Source organism: Muscardinus avellanarius (assembly GCF_963383645.1).
Source record: "Muscardinus avellanarius genome assembly, chromosome: 7".
NCBI lineage: Eukaryota > Metazoa > Chordata > Mammalia > Rodentia > Gliridae > Muscardinus > Muscardinus avellanarius.
In genome coordinates this window covers 22149438-22171335 of record NC_137793.1, presented here as the reverse complement: position 1 = coordinate 22171335, position 21898 = coordinate 22149438, and the positions used below count along the sequence as shown (strand labels likewise).

General features: G+C 47.2%; 2 protein-coding genes across 3 annotated transcripts in view; one reads left to right on the top strand and one right to left on the bottom strand.

Annotated features, from left to right (window-relative positions):
- KCNIP1 (potassium voltage-gated channel interacting protein 1) overlaps positions 1-21898 on the bottom strand; it is a gene marked incomplete at both ends in the record, with an annotated part of 353039 nt that overhangs the window by 314425 nt on the left and 16716 nt on the right. The window lies entirely within an intron of this gene.
- On the top strand, positions 10829-16708 carry KCNMB1 (potassium calcium-activated channel subfamily M regulatory beta subunit 1; the record flags this gene model as incomplete). The annotated part of the gene is made up of 3 exons (XM_080698489.1): positions 10829-10962; positions 12493-12664; positions 16439-16708. 3 exons carry the CDS (start codon positions 10829-10831, stop codon positions 16706-16708), a joined length of 576 nt encoding a protein of 191 aa, XP_080554615.1.

Below are 21898 nucleotides of genomic sequence, written 5' to 3'. Positions count from 1 at the left end.
CAGGAGTCTCAGGCAAGGATTTCGTGTGTAGTCTCCATTGCACGTGTTGGGCTTGCAAGGAAGGTGGCCAAGGACCCACTGAGTGACTTGGCGGGAGGCCCATGGGCCCACCAGCAAGCATGCTCTGTGGCAGGCACCATGTGGATTGCTTTCAAGGGATTTCTTTCTTTGAATCTTTTAAGAAATAAAAATTGGGATTAATAAAATACTTCACTTCAAATAAGCATATGAAGGACTGTTCAATCCTGCTAGTAATTTAAGAAGAGCAAATTAAAACTGGAATGAAATATTGCTCACCTAGCCAATAGGCATGTGTATATAAATTTAATAGTTATGAATATGGTCATCCCTATGTGTCCACTCGGGCTTGGTTCCTCTATCCCTGACTGGTCCCCTAAACCATGTATGGGCAAGTTCTTACTGTAAAATGATATAGTATTTGCATATAACCTATTCTCATCTTTCCATGTTATTTATTTATTTATTGAAATTAAACCCAGAGGCATTCTATCTAAAATCTATACCTCCAGCCTTTTTATTTATTTGATTTTGAAGCAGGGTCTCACTAAGTTGCTGAGGGTTTCCCTAAATTAACCAAGGCTGGCCTTCAACCTTCAATCTTCCTTTCTCAGCCTTCCAAGTACTTGGATTACAAGTGCACACCACTGCCCCCAGCTTCTGTGTACTTTAAATCATCTCTATATGACATGTAATAACTAATACAATGGGAATGCTGTGTAAGTAGTTGTTATACTTTATTGTTTAGGGAATAAGGACAAGAAAAATGTCTGTATATGCTGAGTACAGACATATTTTTTTCCAAGTGCTTTTGATCTGCAGTTGGTGGAATCTCTGGCTATGGAAATTGCAGATACATGGGGCTATCTATATTTATGAAGATGCATAGAACCAACCCCTCTCATATCCTAGCTCTGAGTACAGAAATTGGTATAAATATACTGGGAAAAGTGTTAAGTGCGTATCACTGTCTTCAGAAAATAGAAACCCTTTGTCCTAGGATTTTGGCTTGGAGATCTGGTCTTCATTGTAGAGAAACTATTAGAAAAATGCAAACATTTTTTGCAGAAAATATCAATGAATCACTGTTATATAACCTGACTTTTCTCAGCTCTCACCTGCCTGGGGCCACAAATGAACATATTAATGTTGATAAATATATGTTTTGGCTCAGAGCCTGCCCTGCCCCAGAGTGTTCAGCCCCTCACAAATATCTCTGGGGGTTCTCATGGAGCTACCCATGGGCACTAACCTTCTTTGCTCTGCTCTGCTTATTGGTTACCCTGCTCCAGAAACCCAAACACAGCAAGATGGATTGATGTGTGCATGCCCTCCCACTCTCCACTCTCCACTCTCCACTCGACAGTGCCCTCTGTCCTGGAGGCTGACCACAGGGGCCACAGTGGCAAGCTCCTGTCTGTCTTCCAGTTGGATTCATCCAATGAGGATCAGGCCATTGGAAAAGGGTCCCAGCAGTGTGAGATCAGTTATCCATTCCCCACCTCCCTGCCTGAGGTTCCTCAGGCTGGAGATGTTTCCTTTCAAGGAGAATCTGCTGGACATGGTTCCCCTTCTCTTTCCCCACTGCCTGGCATTGCTAGTCCCTAGTGTGCTAGGTACAATATTCCCTGTGGCTCCCAACATCTTGTCATCAGATTTGTCAGTGGTTTCCAATATCAACTCAGATATCCAATTTTTTGTGTGTAGTGTTAGGGATTGAACCCAGGGGCATTCTAACTCCAAGCCAGACCTCCAGTCTGATTTTTTATTCTTTATTTTGAAACAGGGTCTCACTATTGTGGATGGCTTCACTAAGCAGCCGAGGCTGTCTGTGAACCCAGATTCTCCTGTCTCAGCCTCTCAAGTCCTGGGATTACAAGCATGTGCCACCATGCTTGGCTTCAGGTGTCCAAATTTGAGGGTGTTCTCTAATGTGATATGACAGTAAACCAGTTCTCCAAGGAGATTTGCGTTGTTTGTACGTTCCCATGGTGTAAAGGTGGAGCTGCTCTTAGGCTGCAGTGGAGTCCCAGCTCCCCAAGGTCTAGCAACTGGCTTGCAAGGGCTCTCACAGCTCCAGGGTTGGCAGCAGATCTGAGTATCAAGGCTGCTTCATTTGATGATGAGGATTCCCTGTCCGTGGTGGCCACTGTTCAAGGCCGTAGCCAAGAAGAAATGGAGGGACCATTTTGTTACCTGAGTCAAAAAGTGACGCTACTTTTAGTAAGTTCCACAAAGCACCTGGTAAAACGTCCTCAGCTTCCAGCTACAATAGATGGCAGTTTCTCTGTCTCTGTTTCACTTTTTCTCTCTCCAAGTTCAAATCAGACTGGGGCAGGGCAAGGAAGTGGTCAGCTGCTATGATTTGGATATGGTTTTAGAGTGTCCCACAAAAGCTCATGTGTTAGGAGTTTAGTCCTCAGTGTGGAGATGTTGAGAGGCAGTGGGACTTTTATAAGGCAGGGATTAATGGAAGATAATTAGATCATTGGGGAAACCATCATTGTAAAAAATTAATGTTGTTCTTGCAGGACTCCACTCAATTCCCACAGGAAGGAGTTGTTGTTAAAAGGGTGATCCTGGCCCTTGAATCTCTCTCTGGCCTCCTGTCTTACCATATAAACTCTCTCTCAGATATGCTCCTACAATGATGCCATCTTCCATGTTGTGACACAGATAAGGGGCCCTTGCCAAAGGCCAAACAGCCATCTCTTTGGCCACCTGATCTTGGATTGTCAGCCTCCCAAACTGTGAGCTAAATAAACCTCTTTTCTTTATAAGTACCAAGCCTCAAGTACTGTGTTACAACAATAAAGTGGACCAAGACACTGACCTATTGTCATTGTCCATCTCCCTGGCTTTCTCAGCTCTGGTCCTCAAACTCTATCATTACAGATCTCATCTCCCCTGTACTTGTCAATTTATGAAAAATGATGTCAAGATGATGATGATATAGTTTGGGGGTGGAGGATGAAACAGGTCTGTCAAGTTTCTCTCAAAACAAATAAGCAAGCCAGCACCATCCTTCAATATACAACAATACAGCTTTGATGAAATTTTTTATGGGTTAGCCATATCACGGGAACTGTACAGCCTACTTAAACAATGTTATGTGGCATGGGAAATAACCACAATATTCTGTGACTTGAAAAAGCAAGGCATTGTGTGTGTGTGTGTGTGTGTGTGTGTGTGTGTGTGTGTTGTGCGTGTGTGTGTGTGCGTCTGAGGATTGAACTCAGTGGAATACTACCTCTGAGTTATATTCCCAGTCCTTTTTATTTTTAATTTTGAAACAGAGTCTCATTAAGTTGCTGAGGCTGGCCTTGATCCTTCTGTGTCAGCCTCTCTAGTACTGGGATTATAGGTGTGTGTACCATTGTGCTCAGTAAAGCAAGAAAAAAGAATTTTTTTTTCCAATCAGACTACCACCACCAAACCCCAAGAATCTCAGTTTGTTCCTCTAGGTGCTCAAGATGTGACAGAGAGTAAGCATAGTTGGGGGTCTCTGATCACAGAGGGTTTACACTCAGGGGGAGACCTGGCAATGGAGGGTACACAAGAACAAATGTAAAATGACTTAGAGAGAACATGCTTTGAGGAAGATATGTGCCATGTGAGCATGTCGAGTCCGTGCTGACCTGGCCCAGGAGCAAGGACAGGGGCTGGCAGAGGAGGTGAGGGGGAGGTTCCCAGGACTGGGGCCAGAGGAAGGGAGGGGAGGGGAGCATGCACTGTGCAAGGAGGGGTGATGCGTCCTTTAAGAGAGTCTGAGAGGGCCACGCTGCTCTCACCAGCAATGATCTCCAAGTGGCGACTAGCATCGAGTCCCACCTTCCTGCTCCTTTCTAGCGTCCAAGCTTCCCACAGACAGGGGTGATTTGCAACAAGGAACAGGCATAAAACACCTGACTTTGCTGCACAGACAGACAGTCTTTATTTATGCTCTCCCTTGTTTCAGACAGGGTGTTCACACTGCTTACAATTGTGTTAACAATATCACAGGCTCAAGCACTCTGTCACTAAATAAGAAGAATGAGGCCAAGGGAAATACGGGAGAAGAGGCAGAAGGAGAGGGATGAGGGAGGTGTCCCTGCACGCAGCACAGAATGACCTTGCCGTGTTCTTGGTTGTTTCCTGTCTTGCCTTTAATTCGAATACTGACATTTAATTTTGCTGTTGCTATATTTTGTTTTCTTAATGCTACTAAAAAGATCGTCCATTGTTCTTTCTTTTGTTCTCTTGTTGTTGTTGTTGTTGTTGTTGTTGTTGTTGTTGTTGTACTGGGGATTTAACCCAGGGATGCTTTACCACTGAGCTACACCCTCAGCCCATTTTATTTTTATTTTGAAATGGGGTCTCACTCAGTTCTGGACAGTCTTGCTACATTGTTGAGGCTGGCCTCAAACTTGGCATCTTCCTATCTCAACCTCTGGAATTTCAGGTGTTTGCGACAGTGCCTAGCTCCTCTGCCTATTATTACAGCAGCTGTCCCCCTTATTCGTGAAGGATATGCTCTAAAACCCCCACTTGATATAAATGTAGATTGTAACAAATCATATATATGTATTATATGGTCATCATATATAATGCTATTTCTCATATAAACATATACTGTATTTTTCTATATATACATATTTATGATAAAATTTAATTTATAAATTAGATACAGGAAAAGATGAATAATGAATAATAAATGAACAATGACAAAAATACACTGCATTAAAAGTTATTTGAAACTTATAAATTATTTTTTTCTGGGATTTTATTCATTTAGTATCTTTAGACTCCTGAACCTGCTTCCCAGGGAGTCATGGGTGATCAAGGGACAGAGATGAGCCCTGGAGTTGGGGGCACCGGTTCAAATCCAGTCTCCAAGGCTAGGTATGGTGGAACATGTTTGTAATCCCAGTACTTGGGAGGCTGAAACAGTTGGATCGTAGGTTCACAGCCAGCCTCAGCTACTTAGTGAGGCCCTCTACAACTTAGTGAGTTCCTGTTTGAAAATAAAGAATAAAAAAAATAGGGCTGAGGGTGTATCTTGGAGGTAGAGTGCCTCCAGGTTCAATCCTTAATACTGCAAAAAAAAAAAAAATCAAAACAAACAAAACAAAAAAATTCAGTTTCCTTGTCACATGCCAGGGCAAGCCCCCGGGCAAGTCACCTGCCTTCTGCTTTCACAAGAGCAAGTCTTCTGGGGACTGTTGAGGAGAGTGTATGTGTATGTATAGAAACGTGTGCACAGCGGTCCCTCCTCTTCTGAGGGCACACTTTCTAAAACCTTCCATGGATGCCGGGAACTGTAGGTAGCCCAAAGCCCAAAGCCCACACAGACCATGTTTTTCCCTCTAAGTCATACATATGATGACCTTTAATATATAAGTTAGAAACAGTAAGAGATAAACAATAAAATTTCATAATAAAACAGATAGTTGTAACAATATACTGTAATATAAGCATTTTCTTCAAAAATACTTGGGAGTTGTTTATTAATTATTTTGGATTGTGGTTGAACAGAGCAATTGTTTTTATTTATTTTTTATTTTTTTGGTGTAACTGGGGTTCCTGGAAGCCCTTCTACCTCCGGGCTATACTACGATGGGCTACACTCCCAGACCTATTTTATACTTTTTTATGTGCAAACAGGGTCTCTTAAACCAGCAAGGCTGGCTTCGAACCTGCGCGATCCTCCTGTCTCTGCCTCCCAAGCGCGGGGATTACAAGCGTGTGCCACCATGCCCGGCTGAACAGGGCAATTGTAACCACAAAAAGTGAAACCTCAGACAAGGCAGTATCTGTGTATGTGTATGTGTATGTGTGTGTATGTTTATGTTTATATGTATGTATCTGTGTTTGCTTATGTGTCTGCATTTCGTGCGTACAGACATGTATATACATATGTATATGATTCACGCACTGGCACATTGTAAAGGGTCAACAAAGAAAAACACCACCCATGTTCCTTCCCTTTCATTCTATTTGTGTGATAACATGAGGAGACCAAGCATTTCTAAAATCCCCCTTAATAATAAAACAATATCAGGCTGTTTGTTCTATATCACTACTACTACCAGCAACTGTGCCAGTTCCTCTTTTAAATTACTTGCAATGTGTCTCAGTCATGATGGCTGTGTAACAAGTTGTCCCAAACATACCCGACACACGAAACACCCATTTTTTTCTGCTCTAGATGTCTGAGCCCTCCACTGGGAGACCGGAAGGCAGAGGCTCTGCAGGTCACTCCTGTGTTTCAGAGGCCAGCTGTCAGCTGTGACCTGAGCTGGGCTACCAGCGGGAACCTGTGGACTCAGCCTCCTACAGCGTAATGACTTGGCACTCAGAGTGACCTCCAGGACTCCAGGTGGCCTGACTGCTACGGAGGTGAGATTGAACATCACAGAACAGCCATGGGGTGGCAGAGATCGCCTGAGCTCTGTGATCTCGGGCTCTGGTTTGTATCCGGTTTTGGATTAGTTGCCTGAAGCCTGTGGAATCCTCTTCTCCCCCCTCTTTCTCCTCTTCCTCCTCCTCCTTTTCAAACTCTTTTCTTCTTCTTCCTCCCCCTTGGTATTGGGGATTGAACCCAGGGGTGCTCTAACTCCAAGTTGTACCCCAACCCCTTTTTAAAATATTTTAATTTTTAAAACAAAGTTTTGCTAAGTTGCTGAGGGCCTTGCTGAGATGCCGAGGCTGGCCTTGAACCTGTGACACTCTCCTGTCAGCTTCCCAGTACTGGGATTACAGGTATGCACCACAATGTCCACCTCAGTCTCAGCGTCTTTTTCTGATCTTTGAGCAAAGTGAACAGAAGCGATATCTCACTCCAGCACTACACTTAATACTTAGGCGGGTCTCCACAGATGGGTTTGTTTTTGTTGATGATCTATAATCCTGCAACATCCACTTTACAGATGCGGGAAGAGGGAGAGCGAGTGGTGTGTTTTTGCTCGCGGATGTTCTTGTTCATTTGTCTTACTGATAGGACCAAGTCTCTGGCCTTGAATCTATACTTTGATAGTGAGTGGGAGCCTCCCCCCTGCTGAGCCAGCTGTCTGTAGATCTGGGTGGTTGGAAGCAATTGTAGAGCTAGACCCTGGACTCTCAGATTCAGCTCAGCAGAGCCTTAAAACCTGGGTTCTCTTCTTTTGCCCTAAGTCCTCACCATCCCCATCCTGATAAAAATAAGCGCCTAAAACCCCAACAACTTGGATAAGGAAACAGAGGCCCAGAGAGGGCACAGTTTGCCCATGGTCACACAGCATGTAAATGCCAAAGGCAGGAGGGTTTAGTTGCTCCAGTGTGGACGCACCAGAGGTTGATGACAAGCCCAATCCCTCCCATTTCATCTCTCCCGCCTTCCCAGCACCACAGAAAGAAAATTATTTCCTATTCCTGGCTCCTCTTCCAGCCCCAAGAGACGGAGTGAGAAAGAAATGTTTCCAAATGTACCAGGATGGTCTTCTCCCAGGTCTTGGTTTGGCCATTTGTCATGTGACATCTGTTGCCCGGGAGCGTCTGGAAGTGCAGGTGCCAGGTCTGGGCAGCGGCTGCTGCCTGCAGGGCCGGGTACCTGCTCTCCTGGGCTTGTGTCCCGAGGCTGTGTGCTCAGACTTGACCATGTTTGGGCATGGAGGCTCGACCCAGATGGGACCAAAGCCTGCTTCCCTGGAGACGGCTGCGAGGCCAAACTTCCTGTGGGAGCTCCAAGGGGAGCGGGGGTGGGGTGGGGGGCCTGGCAGAAAGAAACCATCTGGCCACCGGAGACCCACGGGGCACCGAGCACACTGTGAGTACTGCGTCTGCGAGTGCTCGGGAAGTGGCCTCTCCAGAGATGGGGCTGGAGGGGGAAGGGTGGGGGCGGCAGGGAGATGGGGCAGGGAGGGGCAGACAGTGGGACTCCCTCCCTCTGGGGGCTGCTCATCAGGATTCTGGGCGTTGGAGGGTCCGGCTCCTGGCCTCGTGGTCTGGTGGTCAGTGGCGGTGGCTCAGTGGCCAGGTCACTCTGGGAGCTGAGTGTACTGGCCCCCCCAGTCCCAGCTTCCAGGGTGGCCAGAAAGCAACCATCTGGATATCAGGACTGGTCCTGCCACTTGTTACCAGGGGAGGAATGGGACAATAAATGGGGTTGGCAAGAATTCTCCACATGTTTCAGGTTTTCTTTGTTAATATTTCCTAATAATCATCAGGGGCTTATGATATGATAAATATGTGATAGTTGGCACTTCATTTGGTCTTTTTTATACTTTTATTGGTGCATTGTAATTACGCATCTCTGTGTGATTCAAGCGGATGCATATACACTAGACGCACACATCACTTGGTATTTGTCCCCGGACACCCCGCCCTGCTCCCCTTCCTCCCTCCTTAGACCTGCTAGTGAGATTGGTAGTGATACCTTCATTTATGGACATAGCCTTATTTGGTTGTTCCCTTCTTCAGCCTGTGTTCCTCCTTTCTCCCCCCAGCCAGGCCCCTTTCATTATACTATCGGTCTCTCCTCATTTAACTCAAGTCCTTTTTCTTTCCTTTTTTTTTTTTTTTCCTGTAGCTACCACATATGAGAGAACGCATTCGACTTGATGCTTGACTTTCTACGATGGGCTGATCTCACACAGCATGAATTTCTCTAGTTCTCTCCGTTTTCCTTCAAATGGGCTAACTTGTGTTTTTCTTTAAGGCTGAGTAAAATTCCACTGACACATCACTTGATCTTTATCAGAATTCTCGGAAGCAGGTACTATTATTCTTGTTTTGCAGTCCTGCAGTTGCTCAGTGGCCAAGCCAGGATTTGACCCTATGTCTCGTGGCCTCAGAACCTCCCTTCCTGGCACTCCACAAAACCCTTAAGGATTGTCCGTCTAAGGAAGAAGATGCCAACCCAGCTATCAGGTCACCCGGGACTCTCCAAAATCCTGTCTTCCTTTGCCTTCTTCATTTTTCCTAAACCCAGCCCAGACCCTGGACAATCTTTCTAAGTTGTAAGGCCTGTCTAAAATGTGCAAAGCCACTTAGCCATTCTCAAACCTGCGAAATTCTTCTTGGAGTCTAACTGAAATCCCTCCTCTCATTGTTGAAACCCATTTCTTCTTCCTGACCAGGCCATAGGGGACATCAGTGGTCCCTACACGTCCTCCTGCCTGAAGCTTCTCACTGCAATGTTGAATCCTAACTTCTCGTATATCTAAATAGAACCCACAGCATGGACTTGGGAGGGTTTATCCAGAGTCACTAAGGTGTAGACAGGGATCCCAATAGAATATATGAAAAAGTCGCGGATTCTAGGCCTTTTGCTCACAGGGAGGTCTCTTCTTTCCTTGGCCACCTGAGCTCCCAGAACAGCTAACACCACGGCTCCTGCCTTCAGCAGCCTCAGGTGGAGGCTGGGAGGCTGGAGAAGCTATGCAGGGAGAAGGCAGGGCCTCCAGGAAGTGGGGGCTGATGGCACGCAGGAGCCCTCAGAGCAAGCAAGCCCCCAGCAGTGTGCCCCAACTTCCTCTGTGGGGACAGGAGGGTCTGCTGTGACATCAGCCCCAAGTGATTTGTACCCCACAGCCCTGGGGTGGGGCCAGGTGCCAGGGACTCTCGGATGTTCCTGGGAAGCCAGATGTCAGGGCTTTGGCCACCTCCGAGTGATCATATAGCCTCACCTGTGAACATCTAGATGGGCCTGTTAAACTGGTATCTGGGGAAAAAAATGGGTGTGGCTGTCCCATCCTACAAGGAACAGAAAGTTATAGAACAGAAAATGAGGGCTGTAGCCAGGGGGGGAAAGTGACTTTCCTCTGTTCTGCTTTGGCCCCGGGGCAGCTTCCTCTCTATAATAAATAATAAAGCCATCTCTGAGGCTGCCAGGCCTTCTTCCTTTGCTCCAGGGCACAGTCGCCCTTCCAGAGATCCTGACTTTGGGAAGCTCTCTGCCTCTTTTGCTAACTCCCAGGGCCTCCTGCTCTCTGCATGCTGTCCCAGCCCAGCCATTCCTACCCCAAAACTCAGGACTTTGTTTCTGCAAAATTGCTCCAAGTTCCAGGAGAAAGTATGTAAGAGGTTGACCTCCATTGTGCTCAATGTATGAGTTTCTTGTAGCTGCTGTAACAAATGACCACGAACTTGATGGTCTGAGACAGCAGAAATTCATCATCTCACACTCTGGAGGCCAGAAGTACAATCACAAAGGTGTCTGTGGAGCTACACTCCCTCAAAAGGCCTTGGCAGGGGTGAGGACACCTCTCCAGTCCTCTGCCCTTCAACCTTCTACTGGCTGCAGCACTTTCTGGCTTGTGGCCGAGTCAGTCTACTCTCTGTCTCCCTGGTCATGTCACCTTCTCCTCTTCTCTGTGTCTAATTGCCCCCCCCCAGCCCATTTCCCTCTCTTAAGGACTCTTGGGATCACATGTAGAGCCTACATGCATAATCCAAGATAATATGCACATTTCAAGAGCCTCAAAAACAATTTCTGCAAACTTATTGCCATACAGAACAGCATCCAGAGACTCCAGGGATTAGAACATAGACATCTTGGCGGCCATTTTGAGCCTATCCCGTGCTGTATGAGCTTGGGCCATTCACTTTACCTCTGAGTTACAGGTTCTTCTTCAGAAGAGTGGAGATGATGATACTCACCCCTCAGAGTAGGTGGGGAGCTTCTGTGGGTTTCACAGAAGCCCTCTGGAAGCTGCAAAACTCTGCATTAATAGGAGTGACGTTGATATTTGAGTAACGCCCCTTTCACCTGCTGCCCCTTCTATGCATTACTTGCTTCCTGGGCTGCTCTCGATTCTGTTTGGCCTAGAAATGACCGCTGCCCCCACTGGACATGGGAAAGAAGCTGGTGATGGCCCAGAAGCGGGGAGAGACTCGAGCCCTTTGCCTGGGTGTGACGATGGTGGTGTGCGCCGTCATCACCTACTACATCCTGGGCACAACTGTGCTGCCCCTCTACCAGAAAAGGTACTAGCCTCTCCTGGGACTCCCCTAAGGGTTGGGCCCTTGAGGGACCCCAGCCTTCTCCAAACCCCTACCTAGAGGCTCACTTGGGGCAGGATGGACAATTCTCGTTCTTGGGTTTGAAGGTTCAACTGCCTGGAGGGCGTGTTGGCCTGAGCCCTGGCGGTCTGGGATGCTCTTCATATGGGAATCAGCAAAGTACATCAGAAGACCCTGCTGATCCCAAGAGGACTCAGAATCACAGGCTTTGGTAGCTCACTTGCATAGCTCCCTCTCCCTGGAAATGTCTGGGTGAGGCAGGCATCCATCCTCTTGGTGAACGTCACCTACTGAACACCATTTCACATTGGGGTTTTTCTGATAAGGAGGAAGGGTCTGCACTGAGCCAACATTTGCTTCACAGGAAGGAATGTTCACAGGTTCCCTGATATGTTAGCCCCTCCAACTATTAAAGATCAGCTGCACAATTTCCGGTGGTTCGTATCCTCTTTGGAATAAATACACTTGGTACCTGCAGCCTGTCCTTTGGATAAGTCTCAGAACTTTCCTCTGGGTCATTCCAGCTGCTGACAGACCCTTCCCATCTAGAAATGGTCTGCTCCTCCTGTGGATGAGTCACACTTGATAAGCCTGTCAGCTGCTCCCAGCCCCTGCTGTACTCACTTTGGACAATACTGGAAGGATGCCAGGCTGGACCTTACCCCAGCAAGACAGCTCGGAGTGGTCATATGCCCTCAACACATTGTCCCCTAGCTACCATCCATCCCCACCCTGATGCAAATCAAGCCGCTCCCACATCTGCTTTTTTTAGGAGAAAGAAGGCAGATCTGGAATGACACAGACCTAGCCTCAGGTCCTGCGGGGCCTCCCTTGACCTATCTGAGCTTCTCATCCATCTCTGTAAGAAAAGGCTGGTGTGGATATTTATAAAAGAGGCTCAGGCCTGGCTGTTCATTGGAGTCACTTTGGGGAGTTAAAAAAGATATATCAAGGCCTAGACCCAATCACTTGAGAAATTCTGATTTGATTGCTCTGGAGAATGGTGTAGACATAGAAATCTTAAAAAGAAAGAAAAATCCCCCAGGTTTTTGGAAGAAGGGTAGCCAGGGTGGAGAACCATTTATGTAGATGATGTCCAAGACCCTGCCCCACTCAGATATTCTTTTTTTTTTTTTTTTTTTTTTTTTGGTGGTACTGGGGTTCCTGGAAGCCCTTCTACCTCCGGGCTACACTCCCAGACCTATTTTTACATTTTTATTTGGAAACAGGGTCTCCTAAGCCAGTGCACGCAGCTGGCTTCTAACCTGCGCGATCCTCCTGTCTCTGCCTCCCAAGCGCGGGGATTACAAGCGTGAACCAACAACCACGCCCGGCTCCACTCAGATATTCTGATCATATGGCTTCCCTGCCCCACCATGCCCAAGGATTCAGATTATGTGCCATTAGCACTGGTTGCTTTGGCAAGAGGGTCCCAGCCCTGGGTCTCTCTAGGGGCCTGGGGATTTAAACTGGGTGGTCTGTGTGTCTCCTCAGTGTATGGACCCAGGAATCCACCTGCCACCTGATTGAGACCAACATCAAGAACCAGGAGGAGTTGGAAGGCAAGAAGGTACCCCAGTTCCCATGCCTGTGGGTCAATGTATCAGCCATGGGCAGGTGGGCTGTGCTGTACCACACGGAGGACACCCGGGACCAGAACCAGCAGGTAATGGACTGGGAAATGGGTATATGTTCCCGTATCCCTGGCATGTATGTGAGCCTGATTCCTGATTGGCCATGTCCCCAGGGCTGAAAGAGATCAGTGCACTTGACCAGGCTCTGACAGCTAGTATGAGGTGGAGCCAGCCCTGATTCTTCTGTGTTGAAGTCAGAGGCCTGGGTCTGAATCACCACTAACTGCCTGTGCCATCTGGTGCGGGTCTCTAGCCCCTCCAAGCCTCGGTTTCCACCTGTGTGAAGTGTGCAGAAACGGCACACTTGGAGTGCCATGGGAAAGCCAGGGGCTCTGCACAAGGTCCCCGGCTTGCGCTGGGTGGACAGAGGGCACTCGGGGAGAGGCGGGCAGTGCCAGTGGGTCAGAGAGGCCACCCCAGAGTACAGCGGCTGTGACTCTAAGAAACAGGGACTTTCTCTGTCTGCAGCAGCCTCTGCAGACAGACAGACAGTCAGGAGGTTTCTCCATTGCTTCCCCCGCAGAGACTGTCCGAAAGGAAAGACAACTTCCCTTCCCCTCCCTCCCTCCCTCCTTTCCTTTCTCCCTTCCTTCCTTAGCATTTGAGCAGGTCCCCATAGCACTGCGCAACAAGAGCTCATACATGAACAATACCTAGAGGGGAGGGACTGGGGGCTCAGAGAAGAACAGACAGAGTTATGGGGGTTTAGAGAGGGGCAATGTTTCCAGCAGGAAGGCATTGATTAGGCTTTTAAAATCAGGCAGACTCTGGGTATGCAGAGGTACCGTAGGAGGTGGGCACCTCGGGACACAGAACAAGGCTTGGGGAATGAAGGGCCCAGTAGAGGCAGGGGCTGGAAGGCTCACACTTGACAGGGTGTGCGGATCTGGAAAAGGCTGCAGGGGTAAAATATCTGTCCCCAGAGGACCACTGCGGCCAAACTCTGGAGTTAAAAGTGAGTGTTTAAGCCAGGAGTCTCGAGCACCAAGTAGGGGGCTTAGCAAAACCAGAGCCCCACATCAGACCCGGGGCAGCAGAGCCTCTGGGCGCAGTTAGTTTGTGGAGCTTCCCAGGGGATTCTGAGGTTGGAATGAATGCTGTGGGCACTGGAGTTTTGGGGTGTATTCACAGATGTGCCAGGGAGATGGAACTGGCAGTGATGTGTCATGCAGGTTCAGTACTGGACTGAAACGCTGTGGCCATAGCAAACAGCCATGCCAGAGATGCAGACCTGCAGCGAGATGGGCTCTGAAGGCCGGGATTTGGGGGTTGATGGGAGGGAGGGGGCAAGTACCTTGGGCAGGGGCGGAGACTCTGGGATATTCCAGTGCTGGGGGGCCAGGGAGAAGTGGGGCCAGGCAGCACTCTGTTCTGTCATCACCAGCATGACACAGCCCCCACCAGATGGCACGAAGACCTCAGGCCCAGCAGAATTAGCTCCTTCTCAGGTCACTGTCTCCTCTTTGGCATTTAACAGTCCCTGATTTATCTCATCAGTGAGAAAGATTTTCAAAGACAAGTGGTGTCACTGGAGGTGAATCCTCCCTGTCCCCTAAAGGAGCTCAACAGCCTGTGGGGCCAGCCTCCCCCTGCACTGGCCCACCGGCGGCCCTTTCTTCTCAGCCACAGCATCTGGGCTACCAGGAGCAACGCTGACACAGGATACCATGGTGGATGGAGGCAATGCCTTTTGTGTTCCGGCTAAGCATCTGGGGGGTGGCCTGATGCTCCTTCTGCCTTCATGTAACACAGAACTGCAGAAAGGCCAGGTGGGGCCACCCCACTCTCACTCTGTGAAGGGGGCTGTGGTCTGCTATCAGTGTTTCCCCCAAGCCTCAGCCTGGGGGATTTGGGGGGAGCCCGGGTCATTTCAGGACATCAGATGGCACAGGGCTAGCTGGGCCCAGGGCAATAGAGAGAAGGTACAAGACACCTCAGGCCTCTAGCACTGGCATTGAAGAGTGAGTTCCTGCCTAGTGTCTGGCCACATAGACCTGACATGAAGAGTCCAGAGGAACCCAAGCAGGCAAAGATTCAATGAGGTCCCTGGACGGGCATAAGCTTGCACTTTATTTCTCACACAGGCCCCTCTTTAAAAAGGAGAAGCAGCTGCTGCAAGTTTATAGATAAGTTGGCATTATTCTTATTAATAAAACTAAGTCTCATCTACCTTTTGAGTATGTACCATGTGCCGGGCTCTGTGCTAAGGCTTTACATGAATCCTCTAGTTTAATCCCTGAGGGAGTTCCAGGCAGGTGCCCTCACGACCCACTTTATACGGCTCAGACAGGTTATAGTGGCTGCCAAGGTCACACAACTTGGAGCTGGTGGTTGAAACCAGGCCTGTCTGGCTCCATTGTCCTAGGCTCAATGAGCAAGGCTACTCAGGGTCATGGTCACGGTACTAGCAGCTCTGAATGCCAGATTCTCCAGGAGCCAGGTTCTCACAGGCCTCAGCTGCTCCCTGGCTAGATGGGGACCTGTGTCTGTAACACAGCTTCCCTATTACCACGGCACAGCATCCTCTGTACAGCTGGATGGAATACCATCGGCACAGGCAGCTTTGGGGACAGGGCCTGCATTCAATGCCAGGGAGCAACTGAGGCCTGGGCAGCAGCTGGCTCAGTCCTTGCCTTTTGGGTCTCCTGCTTACACATTTCGATCTTGGACAAGATTTCAGTAGAGCGGTGGTCCTCAAAGTGCAGTGCCTGAACAAAGCACCCTTTCCTGGGCCCCACCTCAGCAATTTGGCTAAGTAGAAACCTGTACTGTAGCTCAGGTGAAAAGATTATACTTGCAAACTATCTCCCAAAGGCTCATGATGTCAGCACTTGTGCCTCCCAGCCCAGAATGGAGATGAAACCTGGGTGTTCTCTTTGTGCTTTCTTTGCAGAACTTCCCAGCTGGGCTTCATCTGAACTGGCCAGAAGGATCCTAATAACAATGATCAGTGTCATGATTAAATGTGTATCATGCTCTGCCTGCCCAAAGCTCTTTCCAATGTATTCTCTCTTTTCTTTGGACCCCAGTGTCAAATACTGCATGCCAATATATTTTGTTTGGCTCGCACAGGGTTAGACTTAGAAGAGTTTTCAATTTGAATTTTTGCCAGTAGTTTCAAATTGTGAGTTTATATTAAAATCCAGTTCATATTAAAATCCGGCTGGCTGCTGTATATCTGGATGGCACTGTCTCCTCTGTCCGGAGGGAGTGGCAGCTGCCAGTGCAGCTGCAGCTGGTTCTCTTCCTTTCGCCGGGCCCTGCCACTCCCTGGAAATTGTCCCTGGCACCGAGGCAAGTGCCAGGTGGCACCTGTCATCTTATTTGCCTTGGGTGCTTTACTTGCTGAGAGTACCTGCCTGACCCTGGAGGTAACTGAGCATGGGACTTCTGCCCTGAATCCAAATCACAGCCCACTAGATTTTTGACCTGCGTCCTCGTTGGCCTCTTTAGATAGTTATGTGTCAAGGCCTTTAATAATGTTTGAAAATACTATTACCTTCAACCCATCTAAGATTTGAAGGTATGAAGGTTCAGAAAGAGTGAGCAATTTGCCTAAAATTTTACAGCCAGTAGAAGCAGAGCCAGAGCTTCAGATGGGCCCTGCATCCAATACACTGAGCTGCTTCAGGGACACCCACACACATGGCCCTGAACACACCCCCAAGGACCATGGAGTAGAGTGACAGAAGTCCCAACTCCAATCTCAGGGCTGACTCTGAAGCCAGGCCTTTATTCCATCCCAGGCCTTGGGCTCAAAAAACAGATTTCCACCCCCCCTGAATGCTCTCTCTTCTCTCCTACAGTGCTCCTACATCCCAGGCAGCCTGGACAACTACCAGATGGCCCGGGCGGATGTGGAGAAGGTCCGAGCCAACTTCCACAAACACCAGGTTTTCTACTGCTTCTCCACGACACGGGAAAATGAGACCAGCGTTCTGTTCCGGCGCCTCTACGGGCCCCAGGCCCTCCTCTTATCTCTCTTCTGGCCCACCTTCTTGCTGACTGGCGGCGTCCTCATCATCGCCATGGTGAAGCTCAACCGGTCCCTCTCCATCCTGGCAGCCCAGAAATAGACTGAGGCACGCTACACCATCACACAGGCCATAGGGGACCGGGTGGGCTCCGGGGACTGCGCGCCAGTGTGCGCCATCCCTCCTCTGCTGCCCTCCCACTCTTCCCCTCCAATCCTGTCTCCCTTTTGTGGTTAACCTTTGGGACTTCATTTCCTAATCAAGAATATCCCATGGCCCCCTAGTGCCTGCAAGGGTAGGGGGATAGCCAGCCCTCTATTACCTGCCTTCACTCAATTGGCTCATACCTGTTTCCTACTGAGGCATGCTCTACCCCACAAATGGCAGGGACTTTCACCTCTGCCTATGCTCTCCCTGCTCACCCAAAGGCTGGCCTATTCCACCTAGCAAGCTGTCCTCAGCATTCTTCAGTTCCGTCTTTGCATTCCATAATAAAAACAGAAGTTGCTCCTATTTATAGGGCACATTCAGTATATAGCTTTTTTTTAGACTAATTTTTACAGCCATTTTTATTCCATTACTTAAAATACTGCTGTTGCTATGTATCTACAGGGGGTCTGTTCCAATACCCCTATCAGATGCTGAAATCTGTTCATGCTCAAGTCATTTTATAATCATTTATAAAATAGTGTAGTATTTGTATAGAACCTATGCACGTCTTCCCATATGTTTTAAAATCATAATACTTAATACAACACAAATGCTATGTAAATAGTTGTTTTACTCTATTGTCTAGGGGATAATGACAAAAAAAATGTCTGTCCATGTTGAGTAGAGAAGCAATTTTTTCCTTAAATATTTTCAATCTGCAGTTGATTGAATCCACTGATGTAGAACTCACTGATATGGAGGGCTGACCGTATATGCAAAATAACAAAAGGCTGTAAGGAAATAAACCAAAACACATCAAAATATTAACAATGATTAATTTTAATTTTATTCCTTATCCCCCCTTTTTGTGTTAGGTAATTTTTTCAGTTTTTAACAGTAGGAAGATTATTGTATTGTTTTGTTTGTTTTTAATCAGAAAAGCAATGCTAGATACAATTATGGAAAATTTAAAAGGGGAGCCACCCTCAAAAAGGAGGCAGAGATGGGTTGGGGAAGGGATATTTTCTGGTCAGAGAAAGGCTTTTGAGGACAGAATCCTGTATGGGGGAAAGGTACACACAGATGGCGATTGATGGTTCACATAGCAGGGACATACTCTGAAGTCTGTCTTAGATTTGAAAAGAAAAAACTGGAGGAAGCATGACCTCTGCCACTGTCATTCTGCTACGGTTTGCATGTGTTCCCCAAAAGTACATGTGTTGGAAACTTAACTCTCAAATTCATATGTTGATAGTATTTGGGGCTTTTCGGAGGTGATTAAGGTCAGGTGAGGCCATGAGATTTGGCCCCATGATGGCAGCAGTGGCTTCATTAGAAGAGGAAAGACCAGAGCAATACACTGTTCCATCTCACCGTGTGATACCCGCCATCATGCTCAGATGCAGCAAGACGGAGATGCAGTGCCATACTTTGAATTTCTCAGACTCTAGAACTATAATAAAAATATTTATTTTGTTCAAACAATTACCAAAACTCAGAGTTTTAGGTATAGGAACAGAAAACAAACTAAGACACATTCTTTTTTTTTTCTTTTTGCGGGTCTGTGGATGGAACCCAGGGGCATTTGACCTCCAAGCTATACCCCCTGCCCTATTTTTTATTCTTTATTTTGAAACTGGGTCTCACTGAGTTGCAGAGGGCCTCACTAAGTAGCTGAGACTGGCCGCGAACTGCGATCCTCCAGGTCTCAGCCTCCCGAATGCTGGGATTACAAGTGTGCGCCACCACGCCCGGCCTAAGACACATTCTAATAAGTTTGCCTAGAGCAGTGGTTCTCCACGTGACCCCCTGGTCCAGCAGCATCAGGATCTCATGGAGACTCGTAAGAAATGTTCATGCTCTGGTCCCTCTCCCAGGCCTAGCCAGCCAGAAGCCCCATGTAGAAGTAGACAATGCCCTGGACTTCATCAGTGACAGCACACAGCAAGAGGGAACTACTGGTGCCGGGAATTAGGGACCCACCACAAGATATTTCAGAGTAAATGACTATTTCCCAGGGCAGGTCCTAAGCTGTGTTTGTAGGTAAGCTGGTGTCTCTAAAGTTCCTCCCAGGGCTGTGACTTGAAGATGCAGCCTTGGGCTTGAATACGCCTCTGCCAAAACTAATTATTCTCATGAACCAGCCTGCGCTGTCAGTCAATAACAGTATAAAATACAGTTTGCAATCCACTGAACCAAGGAGTTTTGACACAAGAAATTTGTGATGAGTTGTTGATAGCTTAGAGGGGGATCTGGCATCATTTTGATATCACAAAAGTTAAGATTTTTATATTACATGATTTTAAATTTACACAGTTTTATTGGGTTCTTTGGTGCAAAGGAGAAAACCCTTAATAATGGTTGGAAAGAGGGCCCAGAATGGGGAGGCAAGAGCACAAGCAGCTCCTTGAAGACAGGCACTAGATCTGATTCATCTTTCTGTCCCTCCCCAGCCTTTCAGCTTTATGTGGAATGAATGGTTGTGCTATAAAAGGGAAGTGGAATCTTTACCCTCTGGTATCTTCAAAAGTAGAAGAGACCCATCTCTCTTTCTTTAGGTGCAGCTGGGGCTGGTGAGCAGAAGCCCTGTCTGCCTGAAGCCTGACTCTATTACTATGTCCCACAAGGGTCCTTTCCACCCCTAGTCAGGAATTCAGGGCCTCCCTTGCCTCTGAGCTCCAGTGGTGGGTTGAGTTTCGGGGTGGACACATGGGGCATGGCATAGGCACACCACTTCAGGTGTGAGTCATCGGCTGGTGAGTGCAAACGGTGAAAGCACTAGCTGCTCACTAGCGGCGACCTACAAAACCCGATGAGGGTTCTCTGCTTCCAGGAAGCCATTATGGCAGGAAACATCTTCCCTCAGTGTCTAACTTCATCATGCTCATCTTGTGCATAAATTTCCGTGAACACAGTCAGGTGTGGCATTTGATGGAAGTAGGCCAGTTTCTGTTGACAGAAGAAGGGCGTTTCTCCCTTGTAAATGAAGGTCATTAATAATGCATGGGGCAGTGGAGGCTAGGTATCCCATGTACTGATTTTCCTAGAAGGACGTGGCCTTTCCTCCAACCCCATGGAAATCTAAAGCAGGGGCTTATTGGATAGTCTTGAGTTTCCTTATATTTTGGTCCCAAAGACAGGTGCATGGAAACCATGTGCGAAGTAAGTCTTTGAAGTCAGACTTTTAGTTGAGATTTTCTGGAGCCCTTCTCAGGCTCCACAGAACACTTCTGAAGGCCAAGAGGAAGACTTTAGTCTCTCCAGATCCACCCTGGCTCTCAGTTCCTGCTTCTTTAGATGAGTGAGTGAGTATATTACCTTCCTGTGTACATGTGCTTTCCTGGATCTTTGTCCTATCGACACAAATGCAGAGCTCAGCTTCTTCCTGGATTGTCCACCTCTCCCTCCCACTCACTTTAAGTTCAAGTTCACCTGCCTTCCTAAAAAAAATTGGGAGGTGAGGAAGGGAGGCGTGTAGGTGTAGAATCAACATTGCATCATGTGTATGTGCATAAAGGCTTGCTCCTTCTCCCTATCAGGGAGGCTTTGATATCCCATAGTCCCCACCTTCCCACACCAATCCTCCACCCATACACACCAAATGAAAGCAGAGGCTTTCTGAGTACATGCAACTTCAAGACATGTCTTCCACCCCCATGCCCTGTGAAATTGTTACACCGAATGCTCCCATGTCAATTCTGGAATCCCTGTTATTTGATTTTCCTTTAAATTTCACATTCAAATACAAACTTCTGTTCTCCACCTGTCAGTAGGACTTTAGTGATCATCTAGTTCTTTACCATTGCTTAATTAAAATCTATATGGCATCATAGAAGGGTGTTTTGGTCTTTGTCTGAGGTGCTTTGGAACAGAACTCCTTAAAACTTTTTAATTTCTTAAGTGATAGTCTTGAAAGGTATACCGAGACTCTAGCCTTTCTCTTTCTCTTTCTCTCCCTCTCCCTCTCTCTCTCTCTTCCTCCTTCCTGGCCACCATAAAGTGGGCAACTTTACTCAACTATGTGTTTTTGTTATAATATACTGAGCTGCTGCAGGCCCCAAAACCATTTAGCCAAATGACCATTGAATTAAACTTCGGGAACCATGAACCCAAATAGACATTTCCTCCTTTTAAGTTGTTTATCTCAAGAATTTTTTCCAGAAACAGAAAGTTAACACAATATGTGTGTATAGATGTATGTATTTACAAAACATAGTACATATAGGGTTTGGTACTACTCATATTATAGGCATATACTGGGAGAGTCTTGGATAAAAATCCCTCAAATAAGGATGAATATTATAATAATAAACAAAGATTTTTCCTGAGTTTTGTTTCTAATGAATTATTAAACCAGAAAGAGGAAGAAGGTCATGGGAACCCCCTGTTCATAAGGAGGAAGTATGGGTCACTTGGAAACCCTGTGGCATCTGAAGAGGGGAAATCTTGTGAGACTTCACCTTTCACCCATGGGTGTGTATTCATAGTACTAATATTGAATTAAGTTGTAGAACACTTAATTGGCATCAAAATTGATTTGATATCAGGAGAAGGAAGATCCTCTCATTTATTTGATGTCAGAAGTATTGCCAGGTGAGCCGGGTGTGGTGGTGCATGCTTGTAATCCCAGTACTTGGGAGGCTGAGACAGGAAGATCACAGGTTTGCAGTCAGCCTCAGCTTCTTATTGAGGCCCTCCGCAACTTAGTGAGGCCTTGTTTCAAAATAAAAAAATAGGGCTGGGGTTGTAGCTAAGAAGTATAATGGCCCCTGGGTTCAATTCCTGGTACTGCGAAGAAAAAGAAGAAGGAGAAGGAGAAGGAGAAGGAGAAGAGGAGCCAGGCAAGATCCCACTCACATTTCTATTTTTCTCTTTAGTGGCAATCTAAATCAACACCTCTCTTGAAGAATTACTCACTGTACCAAGATGTAGTCCTTCCATTTTGGGATATATTTTGCTAATCTTTCCCCCTACAAGAATCTATCATCTCTGATAGTAATAACAGCTAACATTTGTTACGCACCTATATTCTGGGATCTGGGCCAATACTTTTCATGTACAGCTAATTTAACACCAACAGCATCCTTTGAGGGTATTATTAGAATCTCCATTTCATAGGTGAGATAACTGAGGCACAGGGGA